This window comes from Leptosomus discolor, chromosome 4, assembly GCF_034619465.1.
Source record: "Leptosomus discolor isolate bLepDis1 chromosome 4, bLepDis1.hap2, whole genome shotgun sequence".
Taxonomy (NCBI): domain Eukaryota; kingdom Metazoa; phylum Chordata; class Aves; order Leptosomiformes; family Leptosomidae; genus Leptosomus; species Leptosomus discolor.
Window position 1 is genome coordinate 82,023,631 of NC_141394.1, and position 15,899 is coordinate 82,039,529.

General features: G+C 49.5%; 1 protein-coding gene across 2 annotated transcripts in view; it reads left to right on the forward strand.

Moving 5' to 3' along the window:
• Positions 1–15,125, forward strand: part of SFXN5 (sideroflexin 5) — a 100,713-nt gene extending 85,588 nt beyond the window's left edge. For both annotated transcript variants that reach the window (XM_086463959.1, XM_086463961.1), the window contains one exon: positions 15,034–15,125. In XM_086463959.1, coding sequence (XP_086320085.1) covers positions 15,034–15,111 — 78 coding nt within the window. In that variant the 3' untranslated portion in view covers positions 15,112–15,125. The remainder of the gene's footprint in view (positions 1–15,033) is intronic.
• Positions 15,126–15,899: the final 774 nt, after the last annotated feature.

A 15,899-nucleotide genomic window follows, 5' to 3' on the forward strand; every position in this document is an offset into this window, starting at 1 on the left:
AGCTGCTTTAATGTCCCTGAAACTTTTTACTTGAGCAGAAACCCCCAGGATGTGTATGACACTGAGTAGTTGAATACTGATGTGGTTCAAGCAGGGCTGGAGAGAAAACCTATGGTATTTGGAAATGTGTTGAGCCCTGTCCTGGCTTTCAGATGAAGGATGGTGCTGAACAAGGTTTGTGTCTGCTGTTCTCTGGTAAGGACGGACTCGTTCCTGTCAGAGGTTAGAGGACAAACGAGTGACCCCTTCCAGAGCAGAGTCCTGCACCTGGAAGGGTAAAGTGATAGGAGAGGAGGTGATATTTGGGGGACAGCAGAACGATACTGCCATGGCTGCACACAAAGGCTGGACAGGGTTGCACAAAACTCCAATGTAAGTTGCTAGCCCATCTTTTATAAGAAATAATAACCTAAGGAAAACATAAACTGCATCTATACTTCTAAACCCAGCAGAGTCCAGGCACAAACTGTGTCCCTGGCCCGTGGTGTCCAGCCTGGTTAATTGTCTTCACCCTCTGCGGATCAGTTTTGGCTTCCCAGCTAATGCTGGAGGCTAGTGGTCCCAGGGACTGCTCCCAACAAATACAACCTCCCTCTTTGGGGGAAGAGTTTGGGCATATGGATGCAAGCTGTGCCATACCGGTTGACCCTGAGCCTGAGACTGGATTCCGGTTCATGTTGTTTCACGCAGCTGTAGCCCTGCCTGTCCCGTGGCAAGTATTCAGGAAGTTGTGGTGTGATAATTTGATTAATGACTTATAGGGCTTGTTTGAGCTGAGTTTTCACATCAGAGGTCGATGGCCTTAATCCTGCATTATGGGAGAGTCATGTCGTCCTGCGCCATGACAGAACCATGCCTCAGATGAGTGGTGGAAAAGCAAAGATCTCTCTAGCCTTTGCTTTAAGTGCCTGAGACTGTTGCACACGAGATGAAGGGTACCTCTGTCCTCCCATACCTCTGATGGAGCCTACCCTTGCCATCAGCCTGGGCACGGACCTGAAGTCTGGAGACTGAAGTGTTTGCCGCCAGCTCTTTTTGTGACAAATCCTTCCCTGCTCCAAATCAAATCAAATCACAACCCTGGCCATGGATCTTCATGAAGTCACCAGAGCAGCTCAAAGCACCGTGGGACCAGTCCCCAGTACTCAGCCGTGACTTCAGCCCTGGTCTCAGTAGCCCACCCAGAGATGGGACCTCAGTCATGCAGCACAACAGGAGTCCTCCCCTGTCCGTCTCAGGAAGGTGACTGTGCAGTAACTGCAGTCTGCTCAACAGGGAAAGTCGGCCTGGGGCTGCACGCTAAGGGATGAGCAGTGAACTTGAACCTGACCCTGGGCTAAACAGCCACGTTTTTGGCAAGGTTTTCCTCTCCCTTGGTTTGAAGCAGGAGTGCTTTTACCGTTTGCTTCTCTGACGTCTCCCTTCCTTCCCTGCTCTCACCAGCCCTCTCTGGTTGAGAGCATCGAGCAGAAGAGAAGATGATGTGTTCCCAGCTTAGCCCCCCTTCTCAGCCCCTAGCTCAGGTTTTCCTTCACCTGCGCCAGCTGTCGGGGCAGGGTTTGCAGACCCGGCGTGTGTTTCCCAAGGAGCCAGACTTCACACGCTGCTTCCCCCTTGGCCCTACCCTTTGGCTTTCCTTTTACACCTCCACTACTCACCCCCCGCCAGCAGCCTGGCATCTGCAGAACACCTTTCCTGTCAAAGTAACGGAGGAAAAAAGATAAATATCACAGCAGCTTGTTTCCTGCGCTGCAGATTCCCTCAACAACTTCTAGTTTCCTTCTAATTGCGTCGCGCAGGAAAGCTGCTGCCCAGGAGCCCGCCAGCACGGAGGAGTCTCTGCGTTACTGGAAGTGTTTAGGTGGCCTGGGATGGTTTGGCTGGGTTTGTCGTTGTGCTTGGGCTTGCAGAGAGATGCACCAGGAGCTGGAAGGGTCTCTCCAGAGGATGGCGATGAGCTGGTGTCGTTAACTATCGCAGTAGTTGTCGGTGTTATTCCCATGCACTGCAGATGCTCATGGACTATTCCCAACCCATCATAGGCCTCCTACACAAGTTCTTCTGTCAGGAACAATCTATCTGGTGGAAGGGGGTTGGAACTGGATGGTCTTTAAGGTCCCTTCCAACCTAAACCATTCTGTGATTCTATGACTTGCTCTTGGCGGTGGAGATCTGGCCCAGTTCCTGCTCCCACCTCAAGTTTCTCTCTCTCTGCCGTTGTCTCCAGTGTGACACAGACAGAAAGAAGCCCGGAGCTTTTGCTGTATTTGCTTTAGAGCTTGCAAGGTCAGACCCACCCTCCATACTATAAATTTCCAAGTCAGAGTTGCAGCAGAGCTTTTTAGGGAGCTCAGGTGTGTTCAGGGCAAGGACATAGGCAGGCTCACGTGCTCTAAACCCCCTTCTCGAGCACATCTCCCAGGTGAAGGTATTCCTAAACACATTGGTGACACTTCAAGCTTGGTAGTCCTCTCATCTGCTTCCAGTGGTGCTTTAGCCTGAGTTGCTGAACCAATAGCCGCAAGCTCCCTCCTGCTTCAGGGAGGGCTTCAGCACAGTGGTTGATGGTTCTGCAGAGAGCTTCTAAAAAACCAAACAAACCAAAATTTCCAGATTCTACATGACTCTGACATTCTTGTTCCCCCCAAGTCATGAAAACCCCCAAATTCTCATTATTGTATCATAACTCCTCATCACTACTGCGTGATGCTTTTTCAAGTTCTTTTTTCTGGGACTGTAGCAGGAGGATAGGGAAGATGTTGCGGCACAGTAATTTTCTTCTGCCCTCATCTGGCTGGATGCAGCAGCAGTTCCAGATGCAAACCCATGGGTGATCACAGACGCAGCATCTGCCTCATTGCGGGGCCACCTCCCATTTCCCAAAGTCGTGGCATACTTCGTCGCAGTGCCCTTTTGGTTCATACCCTGGCACAACTGAAACTCCTCTTGCTGTGGGGTCACTTACTTGAGACATGACCAGGAGAGAAGGAACCAGTTTCACAAAGCAAAGAACATTTCTGGATCAGGACATCTCCCCTCTCTGTGGTGTTTATTTTTTTTTTTTTCCCCCACATCTTTCTCAAAATCAAAGCATTTCCCAGCCCTGCTCACTCCCCAGTGGGCTGGGGTTGGGAGGTCTCAGTCCCTTCTTCTGGGAGCAAGTGTCCTTTCCAAGAGGAAGAGGAAGGATCTGGTCTTCAGGGGCATCAGCTCCACCATCACTCTTTACAAGCCCCTAGGAAACGTTGGGGTGGTTAGATTTACAACCGCTCAGCCTGTTTGCACCTCGCGGTGTAATTATTAGGCTCAATGACATCTCTTGTCTGGGGAAGGTCATGAGTGAGCAGCGCTCTGATTGATTTGGAGCCTGTGCCTTTGTTCTCACGTTCCCTGTCCGAGAGGCTTTGATTTGTGACCGAGCTGGTTTTTGAAGTCTGCTTGTGAGAGTGGTCCTTTGTTTCACAACCAGCGTTCGCGGGAGTCAAAGGTGCTGAAAACTTTGCAGGATCTGGCCCTAAAATCGTAACCCGGACCAGCAGAGCTTGTTCTTGCTGGGAAGCGATGGCTGAACCGAACTGTTATTTGTGGTCATTCGAGGTGGGTGTGGGAGAAAGGACCCCTTTGTACTGCCCAGGGGCTTCGGCAGCGGTGTCAGACGGGATCTGGTTTCATGTTTATATCTCTGTCCCTGGGATACAGGTTCAAGTATGTAAACTATCTATGCTGCAAGCACAGGCTCCTGCAGGTGTGTGGGTGCTGGTGGGCATAAAAAAACATTCCTGACACCATCTCTTTTGAGGAGTCTTCACCTCCTGATGGCTATAAGCCATTAGGAGTCAAAAGAAAGAGCTGACATCCGACAACTCCGGATAAACAGCTAAACATTAACCCTTAAAGTGGCTTAAAAAACATACTTAAAAGGCACTTTGTGGAAAGAAGCCATTTTTTTCCAGGCCTGTTAATTGCTGTCTTTCTTCAGGACACCTTTCAGCAGCACCTACTGTAAACAGAGCAGCTCCTCCCGAAGCACTTCCCCCAAGGATTCCTGCCCTGCTCATCTGCGGAGATGGCTGTCCCCGTCTCCTCCTCCCTTGTGCAGTCCTCCTGCAGGGCTTTGGGTTTGCTGGTTTCTTCTTGGCCTGAAAGCCAAAACCTTTCCTCTCCTTCTGCCAGCCTGCCCTGAAAACTCAGTCCCCTTTCTTGGTTGCCATCAGCCTCTTTATTTGGTGCAAGTGGGTTGCCTGGCTTACCCCTCTCCTTCTGGATATCTCTTTTCCTGCACACTCAGAGACAGTTGTTTTAGCTCATCTGAAGGAACCGTAGCTCAGCGAGATGATGGGAGATGTTAAGGATACGAGCTAAGGAAGGCGGCCAGTCGCCCAGACTTGCCTGCTGTAAGTGCTCGCTTACTGCAGACAATGCCTTATTAATCACATTTCCCAAGCACAGGTATATATAATTATCTGTAATCACTTTTTTTAATCATTTGGATCCAGCAGCCTGTTTCTAGTGAGGCTGTTGGTCCTTCAAGAGAAGGAAATGTGACAGAGGTTGGGATCCTGAGGAAATTGCTTAGCTCCTTTAAAGCAACAAGGACATCCCTAAATCCTGCAATACTCATCATGCTCTTCCTTCTTCATAGCAGGAGAATTGCAGGGTTTGATGTTCTTGCCAAACAGCACCAAACACTGTCTTCCTCGACAGAACTGCTTGTGGGTTTCTTACTAGAATGGACCCAATAGCTCATTTCCAGCAGAAGGAAAACTTGCCACATCCATAATGTCCACGTTCAAAAGTAGGACTTTTTTTCTTCTGAAAAGAGGAGAGAAAACACTAAGTCTGTTTGTAAATGCTTTTCATTCCAGCAAGGAGAAGTGACCCTAACGAAATTCTGCAATTTGGGGCGTTCTCAAGATCATATTTTAAGTGAACTGACGGCTTTTCAGTTCCCCAAAAAAGTCTACATCATGTAATGAGAGGCTTGTGCCTTGAGGCCAAGAAGTTTTCTATCCCCTACACTTAAAGCCGTGCACGGTTTTGGGAGAAATTCCTCTCCTGAAGAAGGGTCCTTACCCCATGAGGCTGAGTGGCCGGAGGTCAGAACACCTGTGTTTCTGCTGTGGTACCAGCCTAAGACATCCCCCTCTCCAGAGCTCCTGTAGAAAAGAATTTAGCGTGGCAAACTGGGAGTTTACCTCATGAGCACTTGGCTCCTACACTTCAGCAGACCACCTTCTCCAGAGCAAAGGCGAAAAGGCGCCTTAGCTCCTGCAGAGGCCTTTTGTGTGGTTCTTCGCTTCATGGAAGGCCCATCCTGCCATGGTCTTAGCTTCTTTCTGTCGCTTCACTTTGATTCTTCGTTCAGTCTCGTGCTTGAGCTTCTGCATTTCTCTGTATGGGTGGTAAGGTTGTGTAACTTGTGTCTTACCCCCCTGTCCCCTTGCGAAGCATTGCAGAATCACAGAATGTCAGGGGTGGGAAGGGACCTTGAAAGATCATCTCATCCAACCCCCCTGCCAGAGCAGGACCACCTACAGCAGGTCACACAGGAACGCGTCCAGGTGGATTTTGAATGTCTCCGGAGAAGAAGACTCCACAGCCTCCCTGGGCAGCCTGTTCCAGGGCTCTGTCACCCTCACAGTGAAGAAGTTTTTCCTTATGTTCATGTGGAACCTCCTGTGCTCCAGCTTGCACCCGTTGCCCCTTGTCCTGTCATTGGCCATCACCAAGAAGAGCCCGGCTCCACGAGGTGCTGTGCTCACCACGCTGGCTCCTCCTGGGTAGCAGTGACTGCATGAAAGGAAGGAAAGCCCTTCGCCTTCCTGGATTGCTAGAGAGAACTGGAAATGTCTCTTTTCTCTGGAAGACAGACAGAAAGAACTTTTTTTTTGATCCTGCTATTTGAAACCTTATGGTTTCAAAGCCTTTATTTGTTTTGTCTTGTTGGGTTTTTTTTAAAAATACTTGAGGCTTCTGGTGCTGTGGGCTTCTTTCCCAGAAGACTCAAACCCACAATTTTGCAATGACTTGGAGACGGTGTCATGCAGGGGGTTGACCTTTCAATCTGTTTATAAAGCTGGAAGACTTGAGAAGGTCTGAGCACCGTGCGAGCCCAGTGCTAACCAAACCGAGCTCCTAGGAGTGGCTTTCATTCATCTCACCGTGTCTGATCATCACTGATGTCACCTTGAGACACCAGAAGGGTTCCCATGGGGAACTGGAAGGTTAGAGCTGGTATCTTACTGGTGGGCTGGTTTGGGGCAGTGAAGGAACTCGGAGGCTGGAGCACAGGAGCGAAAGGCGGCTGTCGAACTGCTCTGCTACAGGACAGGCAGGGGCACGCCGAGCAGTTGAAGCTTCCTTGCAGCCTTAGGTCCTGCTGTCACATATTTTTATCCCACCTGCAGCCATCGTTCTCATCAGTCATTTCTAGAGCACCGGAAACAAACGTGCCACTGGGCGAGGGGAGCTCATTCCCACGGGGGTGGCCATGCTCCGCTCCGGCCTCATTGGGCAGTAACTTAAACCACCATGACTTCCTTCTTCCCATCCAGTTAAAATGTTGGGGGTTTTTTGATACGCATCCTATTTTTCTTTAGAGAAGCTGGGATAGGCTAATTTGCAACTCCTGAAGCTGAAGTTAAAAACTCCCGCCCTTGATCGTAGAAGCATTTAGGTTGGAAAAGACACATTGAGGTTGTCAAGTCCAACCGTTCACCTAACGCTGCCAAGTCCACCAAGGAAGTGGTGGAAGTCCCACCTGGACGTGTTCCTGGGTGACCTGCTCCAGGTGGTCCTGCTCTGGCAGGGGGGTTGGACTAGATGATCTTTCGAGGTCCCTTCCAACCCCTGACATTCTGTGATTGTGTGAAGTCGCTGTCCTATAACCGAGCCATAAAGCCTGCAAACTCTTCTGCTCTGCTTCTGGGCAGAGTCAATCATTCCCGTTTAAAGTGAGGGCACTAACATCTTAAACCCTTGTAGCTGTCTCTAAAGCAACTGCACATCTCTGTCCAAACATCTGTTGAGCACGAGGAGAATTCCAGCTCCTCTCGATACAGAAGCCTGATGGCACCCGAGGTGCTGCTGACACTTTGCATTTCGTGCTTTGCTAAAAGCAGTGACGTTTTCAGGGGACGGTGCAAAGGTGTCAGCAGATGTGATAGAGTGAGAATAGCTTGTGGCACTAACGCCGTCACTGACACACTTTATACCTAACAGATGTCGTAGTGGGGTATGTGTGGTGCCACATTTGGACCCTTTCCAGCCCAGTCTGAGAAGAACCTCTGTTTTCTGCCCTGTCCTACAGGCAGCTGGAGGTGGTCAAAGCATCCATGGCAGAAACCAGGAAAAACTTCTGAAATGGATAACCCTCAAGAGCCGGAATGGCCAAATTTTCCGACTTTCCTCCTCCTTACGGCTTCAAGGAGGGGAGAGAAAATGGAGATAAAATTGATTTCCCACAGTGGTCCTTTTTAATGCCAGTTCTAGGTGTGTCCAGCCAGAGGTTGGACAGCAGCATGGAGGTACATCTTTGGTGCAAACATGCTGGCCTGTCAGAGGCAATGCTTTTCTGTCTTGCACTTCAGGGTAAGCCTGGTTCACTGTCTGCAGAGAAATTATATATCCCTAAAAACTGGCTGTTTGGAAACAGGGCTCTGAATTCAGAGCCGTCTGTGAAATCTGCCACAAAACTACTAGATTGCAGGGACTGAACAGGTTGCCCACCTGCTGGACACGTGGCAATAGTGCCAGATTCTCAGTCAGACAAGAAACTTTGCAAATAACCCCGACTGCCTGGTAACTCCTTACTTTATATATATGCTGAATTACACGTGGATCCACTTGTGTGGCAGTAAAAGGGTAGTATAAACCAAGTGCACTCCTGAGCTTGTTCTTAGCTGCTTATTCCTGAGCTGTCCTCATCTGCTACTGGCTTTGCTTTACTTCCGAGCACTTAAGAGAGGAACCTCTTACTCCATGAGTGTATCTGCTGTCCTGTTGTGGTGCGTCAGGGGTTTAGTTGTATCCACGGTTGTAGGCTCTGATCACTTGGGTGAGGCTGTGCCATGACTTCATTAGAAATAGAAGCCAGGCACTGGTGGCAGTGGTTGTCTTGATGCAGGAGTACATGACAAATTTTAATCTTTTTTCATAAATATTCGGGTACAGCCCGCCAGAGAGGTTTAATCTATTTGTGCAGCAGCTCCCAGCCTTCCGTGTCTTCTCCTTCCAAAGCTGCTGCCTTCCCAGCGCATCTTCTGGTGGTCTCTTCTCCCCGCCCCCCCGGACCACACCGTTGCACGCCCCCAGGGGCGCTTGCAGCGTGCGCGGGCTCTGCCCGACCGGCGAGGCTGCTTCCTCGGCGCGACCCCGGCTGGGAAAGCACGTCTGCCCTGCTCCTGGCAGCGGAGGCTCTTCGGGGGTGTCAGTCCCTGGGTGCAGGTGCACGCCTTGGCGTGCCAGACAAAAGGAGGTGATCAAAGCAGGGGTGGTGAGAAAGGAGGCTCTAACCCCCTTCGCCGGGGAAGCGCTCGGTGCCTCCGCACCAGCAGGTGCACAGCTCTTTGAGCCCTGTGTTTCAGGAGGTCCAGCCCTCCCTCCCAGCACTGGCCCCCAAAAATCGACACTTTCTTGGGGAAGGTGGATGGTGTCAAACCCGTGAGTGGGCTCCCACAGAGCCACAGGGCTGTTGCATCCCATGCGGGGCTGGATTTGGACATGCTGCGACGAGTGATGGGTGGAGGGACACCCGGCTGCTGGGCTGCGAGTGGCAGCAGTGGCTTCCCAGGCTCTGGTTATGTTTTGTTAACACCTTAGCCCGCATCAGGGATGGAAGTGGAGTCGAATACCTTGTTTCCATGTTTTTGAGAAAAATATTTTTACTAGATACGATGTTTCTTCTTATGAAAACTGAACATTTCTTTAAAAGAGGGGGGTCTAAAAGATGTGAGAGAAAGAAAAAATGAAGTCAACTGTACCAGTCTTCAATTTTTATTATTAATTTGAAGGGAAAATCTAACAAAATTCAGGTCTATCTCAAAATCGGTTTCCCCCAGCTTTGGCCAGCAAACGGAGTATCATTTATGAAGTTCTTTATTACCATGTACATCAGTCATGAGACCATCTCTCAACCGCTGTGTCCAGTTTTGGGGCACATAGGTTTTTTAACTGTGTAAAAAACCTGGGAAGTGGTCAGAAAATAGCTTAAACACCAGTATTTCAAACAATAATCTGCCTTGCGGAGAAGAAGCATGAGTTTTGTCTATAGATTTTAACAAAGGTGATGTAATAATCTTTGAATACTTTCATGGGAAGAAAATTTCTGGCAGGAGAGAGCTCCTTAGTTCAGCAAATAGATAAATACAAAGCTGGACGTCTGGATTTAGGAAAATGCAAACCGTGGGGATGGCTGCTTCTCTTTGAAGAGGTCTGGTAACTCCACTGTTGCTTGGACTCCATAACCAGAGGCTGGATATCTTTTGAAAAACATCTTCTGTGACTTAATCAAAAAGGTTTTGGGTGAGATGAGGCGTTTCCCAAATTCTCTCACCTGTCGGGTCACCTTCTGTCGGCCATAGGTCTGTAGCATTTCCCAGAGACGCTCCTTAGCAAACACCAGTTTCCTCATCTCATTCCTTAGTGAGTGGATCCATGGAGAGCACTTTAATTTATGATGTCTGGGAAAAGCTTTGGAAAGAGTTTGTCTGAACAGAGGAGGAAAAAAATCTTGCTGTCTTTAAATCGTTCAATATACATTTTCCAATTTTGGAAAGCCTTGTAAAATTAAGCACAGGTTCAGATGTGTGATTTTGGCCCCATCAGCATTCTTTCAGCTGCTGTCAATTAAAATAAGAAAAGAAGATCTGAAATATCTGAAAGAAGAACGTTTAGGCAGTCTTATCACAGGAACAAGACCATCGAAAACCCGATCAGGTTGGTTTTTGACTCCAAGTAGGATGTTAAACCAAATTGAAGAAGGTTCTGCTTCTCAGCAGAGTTGCATTGGGTCACCACGGGCTGAAGGTGAAGGAAAGCCTCAGCAGATCTGTACAGAGGTGCTGTCACACCATGGTTGCACCAAGCTACAAGAGAGGTGCTTGGTGACCATGGCGTGGCCGATGAGCAGCAACTTGTCTATCCAAGGAAAAACACGCTCTTTTTTCACCAAGGACACCGAGGACAGAGCAGAGTCTGGTAGCAGTGCTGGATGTGCCCCACCTCTCCATCTAGCTGTGCACAGAGCCCACCACTGTGGAAGCAGCAGCTGCTGGTCCTTCACGGTGCTCCGTGGTGCCATTTATTAACCGTAGTCCTTGTTACACCTCACCGAGCTTCACTAGGGCTCTGTTAGCTTGGCGCTGCCCTTGGCCATTGATGTCTAGTGGCCCAGGAGGACATGGCAGAGGGCTGCCAGAAGGGCTGGGAGAGCCCTCCCGAGCTCCAAACCGGGGTCACCGCCGGGTCTCCTTGCTGGCACTGCCAAGGCAGCAGCAGAAGACGCGGTGACCAGCCTGATTCTCCCTTCCCCCACCTCCCGGTGCAGCATCCGTCAGTCCGCATGACCCTCCCCCTACCAAAATTGGCTGCTTTCTTCCTTCTTCTTCCTCCCCCCTCCCTTTTTTTGGCTGAGTGATGAGCTGTATGCCAAATCCATCTGCTCCTGTCTCCCCTAGCTGCCTTCCATATCATTACAGGATCCCTGGCAGCGAGCCTAGACCTATCTCTCTCCCTGCACTCTTAGGAGCACATTCCTTTCTACACCTTTTCCCGAGCTGGGATAGAAATGAGTATCAACCCCAAACAAAAAGCATCTGCTTTCTGCCTGCTTCTGCTTCACCGGACGCGCATGTACGCTACACCCGTGTCAGCAGCGAATGCAAAACACACACAACCCCCCACCTCGCCGCCCCGCATCCAACATGGGCTGACGAAACTTTGGGCGCCGGGAGCCTGCCTCACACCCTCTCCCTCTCCGTCTCCGCAGCACCAGCTGTGACCACCGCACCATTTGTTCCTCCAGCCCACGCCAGCACTCGGAGCCAGTTCTTTATCACCCCAATTAGCCTTGTCTGTGCTGATGAGAGGAGAGAGGCTTCCACTGCAAGGCAGAGATGGGGGGAAGAGAGCTGGCGTGCGGTGGGCACCGCGAGAGGCGATTCCCTTTACGGCGGCTTTGTTCCCTGGGAGGGATAGATTTCACCGGGTCAGGAGCACCGCTAAAAAGCCAGCGCTGTCATCCCGCCTGTATTACCTGGGTGATGCTGGTTTATAAACAGTTGCTTGGATAAGGTCAAGGGACACCATTTCTTGGGGTTTTTTCCCTTTTTCCTTCATGCACTTGGCTATCTGCTTAGAGGGAAGAGGAGCATCCTGGGGCTGCACCAGCTCCCAGATGTGGCGACAGGTTGTGGCTAGTGCCAGCCGCATTTCTGGATGAGTTTGGAGATGCGCTGTGGCCGTGTCCCCAGCGAGGAGCTCCCTGCATCTAGAGCAAAGCTTCCAGTAGCCTCACACAGGGGGAAGCAATTCCCATGCTGGTATGTCAAGGTAGCAAGTGGTCAATGTTGCACTGGTGCTCGTGCAGCCATCAGCCTGAAAGCCTCTCTGGGAGTGCTGCTTTTACACCACAGTTCCCTCAGTGCTGTTGTGATCTTGCGTCCCTCCTGGACTTCTCTGCTCCTGGGTTGATTGTTTTCATTCGTCCCTTTTCTGGTAGGCACCTCAGCGCTCTCATCCCAGAGCCAGGAAGGGGATCGATCCTTTGCCCCAGCACAAGTAGATCTACCCCATTGGGAAGAAGAGGATGGACACAATTCAAACCCAGTCCTGTGGTGGGCACTGAGTTTGGACGGACAAAGTCACCCCATGTGTGATGGGGCAGGTCCCATCCGCATAGTCCCAACAGGGTTGAGCCTGTTCCTCCGAACACCCTCCATGGCAGGTGTTCCTTGTTCGAGGGGTTTCCAGTGTGGCCATGACCAAGAAGAACCCTGCTGGGAGACTTTTTTGAAGCTGAGACACAGGAAACTTGACAAGAAACTCTATGCTTTCCAGATCTGTTTCACAATGTCATGTCCAGTTGGCCAAGGAGGTCCAGGATGCTGGACAGCTAGAGTAGTCCACACCGAAATAGATGAAATTACACTTTCCAACAAAAAAGCCCTAAGGGATTCAAAGACTGAATTGGTACACAATAAGGTTTTGTCTTAACGTTGTCTTAGTATCTGTAGCCCACCACCTGACTGCTTCTCCTTGTTGTTCTGCATTTGATTTCCCAATGAAAGGAGTAAGTTACTGCTGACGCATTTCCGAACGGCTTTGCCAGTGCTGCTGTGAAGTATGTCCCTCCTGTGCCTGCCTCCTTGGTGCAGACCAACCCCTTGGAGCTCCCGTAGCTGAGGCTGTAGAGCAGTTTTTAATATCTGCTTTATTAAAGTCAACCAGAAGGAGATTTGCAGAGATTGCTCCAGTTCAACCAGTCACCCCCCAACAAATTTGTCTCACATCTTCCCAGGCTTCAGAAAGGGGCTTAATTAAGTTCAGTAACACGCAGCTCCAAACCAATGCCTGGGACAGATTGTGTCTTCTTTCAAGAGCTTCAGAGGAGTCCCTGACCATGTGTCCATCTTGCATTAGGCGTTCGTTCCCTTGTTCTTCTGGTCAGACCCTGTAATCTGTCTCTGAACTATCACACCTCACTCCTGTCCCTCCTAAAGCCATCCCATCTAACAGCCTTGTGTACAGACTTGCCGTGAATTAAGAGCTCAACCATGCAGGGAAAGGAGGCCGTTTCCCTGCTGGACCCATGGGAAGGAAGCTGAAAGGACCTATAAGCGGTTATCTCATTTGTCTCCTTCCACCAAGACAAGCTCAATTCTGCCTAAACTATTTTTGATGTATTTCAGCTAATTTGTGCTGAAAACTTCCCACCACAGAGCCACCACACCTTCCCCAAGCATTTGGTTGCAATACTTTGCTCCTTCCCACTAGGATACTCTTCCTGCTGTTCAGCTTGGATCTTACTCGATGCTTTTTGAATTGTGTCCCAAGAGAGCGTGAACAAAACATTACTCCTTTCTTCTGCGCTGTAGCCTCCAGCACACGCAAATGCCACCACGCCTCCCTTGAACTTCTCGCTTCTAGACTCACCACATCCAAGTCCTCAAAGTTTCCCCATGGGTCTTGCTTTCAGACCGCTCATACGGGGTCCACTGAGGCAGATGTGACTTTCCTTGGAGCTCCCACCTCTCCAGCCTCTGTTAGAGAGGAAGGGACTGCAGTGGCTCTCCCTTAGCTTTCTGTGGAGCCTTCCCAGCTGTAGGTTGGGCTTTGCTCTGTCTGAGCTGCCCCACATCCCCAAGCCCTACCGACACCAGCATGGACGGTCAGTGTTGGACCACCCCATTCCAGGTCATTTTAAAGCACTTCCCACCTTGGTGTTCTCATACCCAGTGGGTGAAACCACCCAGCCCCGATGCCTCAGAGCTTTTCTTTCTGTCTCTGGAAGAAAAATAAGAAAACAATAGGAAGAAAAGCTGCGTCAGAGCCAGGCAGATCGGAGTTTATCCTCCCTCAAAATGGATCCCGTCAGTCGCCTCTCCTGCACCTTTGCTGGGTACTCTCCCCGGCACAATGCTTCACTTTGTGGTGCAGCACAGAAAGAAATGGTGAAGTTGCTAATAATGGCACTAAAAGAAAATATGCTACATCTGTTATGGATAGCAGTACAAAATTAGCTGATCACACCTCTGACACCCAAGATGTCTTCACTTAAAATACTCGTTGGCTTACTTTACATAATTTGCTGATTATATTTAAAAGAAATACAATTTTGCAATTACTGTTCTTTCTGGTGTGCTATCTATGCATCATTTTCTTTTTATGTTTATATATTTCTCCTTCATTAGTGCAGTCTGAAGGGTGATTAGATCCCTTCAAACATTTTACAGAGGTTAAACGTTGATTAAGATTTAATTATTACTGTAAATAGCTTGGAATGACATATGGTGCAAAAACCTGACATATGTGCATTTGAATAAATGAAGTGCTATTTCCCATGATGCTTCAGTAGCTGTTTAACAGCTTTGCTGAAGGGTTATGTTGCACCTCATGTTAAGATTGCTTTGATGTTATATTTTGTTGGGTTTTTGCAGCTGAAAGCTAAGAACAGTTTTTCCAGTTTTTAAAAACATTGAATATTTTAAATACCTAAATTGTTTTGCACAAATTTTTGCTAATTTGTCTAACTAGGTTAAACATTTTCAAAAGCATTTCGATTTTAACGTGGGTTCCTAGCATTGTGTCAGCAACAGCATCAATTCGATGTATAGGATTTCTAAAAGTCTGGTCTTGCGAGGGGCCCTGTCCCGCTTGGGAGCGGGATCTTTGCTGGCCGTGGGAACCGGGAGCGCCACAGATCCCTCCCAGGGATGCAAAGGTTCGGAGTGATTTCAGAGCAAGGGAAAGCTTCGTGTGAGCCAGCAAAAGCAAAAAATCAGGAAAGGGCTGGAGATTTTACGGGGACAGAGGAAGGGGTAGGTAGATTTGAGCTGTGATCCATCCCTGGAGGATATCGAGCCCCAGTGCAGGAGCCGAATGAGGGTGTGCTGTCCCCTCGTGTCACCAGGCAGCCCTTGGCTTTGCCCGGTCCCTACGGGTGCAAACCGCAGCTTCGGGGGCTGGATTCCTTCTAGCACCATGCGAGGACACCTTGGCTGCAGGAGAAGGAAGGGATGTCTCCTGAAAAACGATGGGTGGGATCCGTTTGATTCTCAGCGACGCTCTATAATCCGTTGGACGTTGCGAGGCAGCGCGCGTGCATCGTTTCGTGTAATGTAAGTCAATCCAAACGGGGTTGTTTTGAGCCTTGAGCAGAGTAAAGCGCGTTAAATTGACACGGGAAACACACGATTGACGTTGTGTTATTTACAAATGATGCTTCTCCGCGTTAATTTATCGATCGATCGAGCTCCTGCTGCAGCACAACCACGCAAAGCCGATCCTGATCTTGCCTCCTCTCTGATTTCGCAGATTGAGACGTCTCGGCTGGAGCCAGAAATCGCAATGGCCACCACCAGTAAGACTGTAGTCTACAATAAAGGCTTGTAAGTGGAAGTGGACCATCTCAGCCCAGAAGATTTGGGAAGGGAAAGGGGGAAACTTGAGATCGCGACTGGGAGAAAGAAAACACCAACAAGATAAAACAAATAATAGAGCTCAGCGATAGTAACATATTACCGCTCCTGGCACACTGGGAGTAAATTAACACTTGCAGAGAACTGACACTTCACACCAGTCGAAAAGATTAATATTAAAAGTTTTACATTAGCAACAGGAGCAGCAACAACAACAACAAAAAATCACATTCAAACACTTTAGAGAACTAGCTAAAGAAGAATCTCAGAACTTAATAGCACTGCATGGAGGGATGTTTAACGGCGTGTTGACGTGGTTACACCTAACTAGATGAAAGTAGCCTTCACCGAGCGAATTGCGTTTTCGATGCGAATTAAACCTCCGCACTGATGCTGCACAAAAATAATTCCGTAGAGATCAACAGGTGCATGAACGGGAAGCACTGGATAGGGTGTTCGGTAAGTGTCCTCGACTGGTTTCATGCCGGTCCTGCCCCAGTGATCCTGCGCAAAAGCAGCCTTCCGTGGCTTGATGTGCAACCGCCTGCGTGCCGTCCGTCCTTCCCTCCTCTTCCTGCAGATGGTCCCGGTGGCATCCTGCCGGGCAGAGCACTTGCAAGACCGTGTCACGGGAACCCACCGCCGGACACCGCTGCAAGGGCTTTTGTCTGGGGTTCAAGATACTGGAAAGCCACCATGCCCGCATGTTGAGTAGGAAGGGGTCTTAGAGCAGAAATACAATCAAGCTGCTCTTCTCCTTTG